Below are 5857 nucleotides of genomic sequence, written 5' to 3'. Positions count from 1 at the left end.
ATCGAGCAATCGTCGGTATAAGAGACAATCGAGACTCCCTCTGGTGGTTGAGGGAGCTTTGAAATGTAAAAGTTAAACAGTAGCGGGGAAAGGACACCACCCTGAGGAACCCCCTGTTTTATTTTTCGCTGCTTACTCGTTTTGTCTCTAAACATTGGGAGAGAGGAGGCCTCTATATCTTCTAGTAGCGTGGAATGGCAGACGGTGTCAAACGCCTTTGACAAGTCCAACGCTACTAGAATCGTTCTCTCACAGGGACGGTTACGGTTAAGGCCACGAGTTATCTGAGTGTTTATGGCGTTAGGTGCTGTTGTTGTACTGTGCACTTAACGGAAACCATGCTGATGCTTCGCTGGGGTCAGGTGGTTTGTGAAGTACGGGAGTAGCAAGGCCTCGAGTGTCTTCGCTACCGGGGAAAGGAGTGTAATCGGACGATACGAATCTCCTTTGTTGGCAGGTTTCACCGGTTTGAGCAGTGGGACCACTCTCCCCACCTTCCAGATGTCTGGGATGATGAGAGTGGCCATTGACAAGTTGAGGACCTCCGTTAGGTACGCTACCCCCGCAGGACCCAAATTTTTCAGCATCAGCATGCATATTCCGTCGGGACCCATGGCTTTGGAGGCTTTCGCCTTCCCGCTGCGAGCGCCGCGTTGTTGAATTGCTGTGCAACTTCGTCTCTTGGACCGCAGCTATCAATATACCATGCCGACACATGAAGACGGTTATCTCCTCAATCTTGTCTGTAGCCCGTTACAGTTGAATTGGAGGAGCTTCATGTGGTTCGGGAGACGTGTTGTGATGTGGGGTGTAAGTGAGGTGTATGTTCTTGCCGCCGTTGGCTGTGTGTGCTGCTGAGGTGATTGCCTCCCTGTGGTGGTGGTGGGGGGCGTCGCAATTGGGGTCTGCGACCGAGCAGCGCAACACGGGCCCTCGAAGTTCCCAGTCCAATCTCGCGTAGTACGCAGACCTGAGCATGCCCTAAAGTGGCACCAGCCAAGGCAGGTGTTGCACTTGACTGATGTCACATTACGGAATATCCTGGTCTGACATACCGTGCAGATTGTAGCGGGAACCAGGAGTTGTTGGCGGCGGCGTGTGGGTGGTGGTGCGGTTGTGTGTGTTGTGTGGTTTGTAGTGGCTGTGGTACGGTCTGTGGTGTTATTATGTTGTTGTGTTGTGGTGACTGTGTGTGGCTGCTGTGTCAGTGTGTGGGGCTGCTCGGGCGGACCGTGGTTAGCCGTGGAAGCTGCTCTGTTTGAGCAACAGGGGGCCACGTACGACGTGGTCCACTGTCTATGTGTCCGTAGTCCCGAGCAGACTCTGAGGTGACTCCACCCCTCGCAACTAATCTGGCCACAACCACAGTCGTCGCGTAGCCCGGTCGGCGCCAAAATAATGATCTACATAAGAGTATGTGTTATAATAATTTGACAGCTATGGTCCATAGCTCGTCGTTTTCATTGTGTTCGGGCTATTAATGTTGTGGCAAAAAAAGGGTCCCTACAGTTTTATGTCGACTTTGAAGAGCGATTTTGTTTTAATGGGAAGCTGTTTTTCATTTTCAAGTTTTGAGCACTTCTAATCATTACACCACAGCGGCCTATATACGAGACCTATATATATATATCGAGTCTTTTTATTCCGATATTAATGGGTACCCGATATTTTAAAAGCGATACTTTAAATGAGTACCATATCGATACTTTCTGTTCGATATCATGTCCCTACTCCCCTGACTCCATTACGCTATATACTACGTGTCGTTCGTCATATTAGAGTTGCATTTTGTTAGGTATTATCGTCCTCGATTTCATCAAAGTTTGAATCGTCGATATCTAGCTCAGGGTTAGCGCTGCACCACGGCTTTATTTTTTCGGCGGCATACACGGAACAGAATGTCTTTGCCGTAACCTGATAACCGGGGATATCTTCGACGAGATAACGATCATTGCTTAATACTTTTCGAATAATATAGGGCCCACGGTATTTAGGCTCTAATTTTCGAGAGTCACCTACTGATGCTGGTTCATTTTCGATGACTACTATGTCGTTTTCGGCGTATACTTTCTACTTCGTGTATTTCTTATCAAAACGTAGCTTCCACTTCTCACGTACGTTGTTTATATTGATTGTTGCTTGTTCTCGTTTTTTAGCTGCGGTTAAAGTCGTAGTTTGGTCATCTGATATGTCATCGTGTATTGCAGCGATGAGTTGATCACATCTCGAAGGTTAAAGTCGAATACTAACTCGTTTGGGCTGAAGCTAGTCGTAGAGTTTTTCTGGGAATTTATAGTCCACTGGAGATCTCTAAGCGTTAGATCCCAGTCTTTAGGATCTTCGGTCGTTGTTCGGATAAATGTGAGTATGGTCTGGTTAGCGCGCTCTACTTGGCCATTGGCTCTGGGGGTGCGTACGGCGGTTTTGATATGTTGAATGTTGTTCTGTTCACAATACGATCCAAATGCTTTGGATGTGAATGATGTACCCCTGTCGGAAACGATTTGTGACGGAAGTCCAAAGTAGCTGGACATTTCATTGAGTGTTTTCAATACATGAACTGTTTTGGTGTCTCGTACAGCTTTGACGATCAAAAATTTGCTAAATGCATCGGAAATTGCGAGTACATAGCAATTGCCCCGTTTGCTGCGCACAAAGGGGCCCATATGATCGATATGGATCAGATGAAACGGGATTGGTTTAATTGGACTGTAATGAAGATGGCCCTCGATTTTTCCTGAACGGTTCTTCTTGTAGCAGCACTCTATGTATACATGCTGCTATATATTGCTTAACATATTTCCGCATTTGCGGAAACCAATACGACTGCAGTAAACGTTGTAAGGTCTTTTCGACGGCTTGATGCCATGATTTATCATGGCTGTAGTGCATTACGCGCCAACGCACAGACTTTGGGACAACAAATCGAGGACCTTCTTTCTGTTTTCTGTATAACCGATGGTTTTGAAGTACGTAGTCATTCTTTAAGCTTTCTTCGTGTGGAGACTTACAAGAACCGTTTAAAACTGCGATAATTTCTCGAAGCTTCTCGTCCTGCAACTGCATTGTTAGTAACCAGTCATCTACGTCAGCGGTTACTTTCAAAACAAACCCTGCTGGGTTCGACCTCCCTACTGGGTTCATCTGGCATACGGCTAAGTGCGCCAACGTGCTGCAGGCGTGTTCCCTGACGGTGGATGCATTCGAAATTATACTCGAGTAGCTTAAGCCAACAACGGGCAATTTTTGGCTTAAGCTCTTTATTCTCCTTGACGTGTGCCACGGCGGAACAGTCTGTTATTACGCGAAAGTGTTTTCCGAGCAAGTAAATTCTAAAGCGCTCTAATGTTTCAACAACTGCTAATACTTCTAGTTCATAGCTATGGTATTTGCTTTCGGAACTAGAACAATGACGACTATAGTAAAAGACAGGACTCCAAGATTTCCCATCAGCCGACTGTAGTAAAACGCCAGCAAGACCAACGCTGCTAGCATCGGTATGAACTTCGTGTTGAGCATTTGAGTCATATAGTGCTAGTACGGGCTCATCTGATAATGCGGTGATGAGCTTAGAAAAAGCGGTTTGTTGCTCGCTTCCCCAAACAAAATTATTAGCTTCCCTTTTATGAAGAAGCTTCGTTAACGGTTTTGCAATAAGGGAGTAATTTTCGACAAATTTACGAAAAAACCCTGTCAGACCTAGGAATCGCCTTACCTCAGTGACATCGTTGGGTACTGGGAAATTCATTATCGCGCTTATTTTTTTCTTTCCGGGAGTAATTCCGTTTTGATTAATAATGTGGCCTAAATGTTCGATTTGTTTTTCAAGAAACTTGCACTTGTCGAAACGTAGCGTTAGGTTTGCATCTTTCAATAATGACATGCATTTTTCAACCGATATAGTCCTTTTTCAATTGTTTTGCTTGGTATGATTATATCGTCCAAGTACACCAGCACTTCGTTGGCTGACATTTTCGACACAACCTTGTTCATCACACACTGAAAAACTGCCGGCGCATTCACGAGACCGAAAGGCATTCTGTTAAACTCGAAATGTCCGTCGGTAGTGACGAACGCGGTACATTTTTTTGAAGTCTCTTCGATTTCGATCTGATGGTATCCCATCCGCAGATCGAGTGTAGTAAAATATGTATTACCCGCGAGCTGAGCAAACTGCTCCTCCATGCTCGGCATGGGGTACGGCTGTTTTTTGGTAACTTTATTCAGACAACGGTAATCGACACAAAGTCGATGTTCACCATTACTTTTGTTTACTAGCACAACTGGCGAAGAATATGGCGATTCACTTAGTCGAATAATATCATTAGTGAGTAGTTCGGATATTATATTCGAAATTATCGGTCTTTTTGCGAAACGCACACGGTAAGGTTTAAGAGAAATCGGCACGTCAGTGTTGAGTTTAATATGCATTTTAGCAATCGAGCATTTTCCGATTTCTGCGACGTTATTTGCGAACACCTCTTTATATTTCGACACAAGATTTACGAGTAGATTATGTTCAACTTCGTTTAAGTTGGCAGTTATATTTATAGATTGGACCCGTTCAATCTTACACTTGTCGCCTTCAATGACTAATCTTTTATCATCACGACACAACACGTCTTTTCCTAACAACACATTCTCATCAATCAAATTATCGTTTATTATTAACAAGTCAGCATTGAATTTATTATCATCAATTGAAATTGGAACGTTTATTTTGCTCGTGCATATGTACTCACCACCCGCAAATCCGTGTAAAGCCGAATTATGCTCTTGACGTTATCCGACCATATCTGCGAATGATTTTTTTACGAGAGTGCAAGAACTACCCGGATCAACGATTGCTTTAGTATTACGCCCGTTCACGAAAATATCCTTTTCTAGATTGTCCGTGTTTTTACGCTCATCAGGACTATCTAATATTTTGTTTACGTTTTTTGCTTTCACAACACACTGTTCGGTTGTATGTGACGTACGTTTGCAGTTAGCACACCGTATTTTTTTTGCGGTCAGGGCAATTTACGGAATAATGCCCTAATTTGGAGCAGTTAAAGCACTTTACGTTCTCTATGGGTATCTTATTACGCGACGTTTGTTTCTCGTTTGCTTGTGACGCATTATTCGCTCTCACATTCTGCGACGGTTGCACAGCATATTTAGGTTTTTGTAGTATGGGCTTTGGTTCATGGTAGCTTACTATATCTCGCAGTAAGTCTTGACATCGCACGTATTCGTTAGAAATTTTCCTCTTTAAATCTATGTCGTTTATGCCATTAACGATATGGCGCACAATACTGGGCTCCGGAAGTCCACCCTTCGTACCTAATGCTAACATTCGGTAATAGTACTCAACCGGCATTTCCGCGTTAAGGCGTTTACATTGCGCCATTTTCAAATGTATATCGGCCTCGTTTTCTATGCAAGGGAAATCTATTAAAAAACTATTTATGAACTGTGGCCCCGAGACGAAGACACATTGCTGAGAGTCAATCCACAGCTTCGCTGAGCCACGCATTTTCTGTTGCAATGCAAAAAGCAATACACTTTCACTCCACTGATGTGTATTTTTGAGTAGCTCTACACGTTTAATAAATTGCTGAGAGTTTAACGATTTATCCGAATTTGGATCAAAATCTGGCAAAAGCTCGATTATGTCGCGAATATTATTAAAATAAGACGAATTGTTAGACTGTAACACATTTTGAAAATTAGACACATGTGGTGCACAAGGTTGTGGGACACCATTTGGTGCACTACTACAAGGCATTTGCATATTCGAATGTAATGCATAACGTTGGTGCACATTTTGATTTGATGCTACATTCGGTACATAAAATCGACGGTTCGCCGATTC

General features: G+C 43.8%; 1 protein-coding gene across 1 annotated transcript in view; it reads left to right on the top strand.

The window, feature by feature from the left end:
- Positions 1 to 3492, top strand: part of LOC108361407 (SAFB-like transcription modulator) — a 9118-nt gene extending 5626 nt beyond the window's left edge. Inside the window, exon 3 of the mRNA XM_017614014.1 lies at positions 3406 to 3492. Within this exon, the coding sequence (XP_017469503.1) occupies positions 3406 to 3492 (87 nt within the window). The remainder of the gene's footprint in view (positions 1 to 3405) is intronic.
- The last annotated feature ends 2365 nt before the right edge of the window (positions 3493 to 5857 follow it).

Source organism: Rhagoletis zephyria, unplaced genomic scaffold (genome assembly GCF_001687245.7).
Source record: "Rhagoletis zephyria isolate East Lansing unplaced genomic scaffold, Rhagoletis_zephyria_1.1 Rzeph_scaffold_00757, whole genome shotgun sequence".
NCBI classification, from domain to species: Eukaryota; Metazoa; Arthropoda; class Insecta; order Diptera; family Tephritidae; genus Rhagoletis; species Rhagoletis zephyria.
The sequence above is the reverse complement of the archived record's forward strand: the minus strand, read 5'-3'. Positions and strand labels throughout refer to the sequence as shown.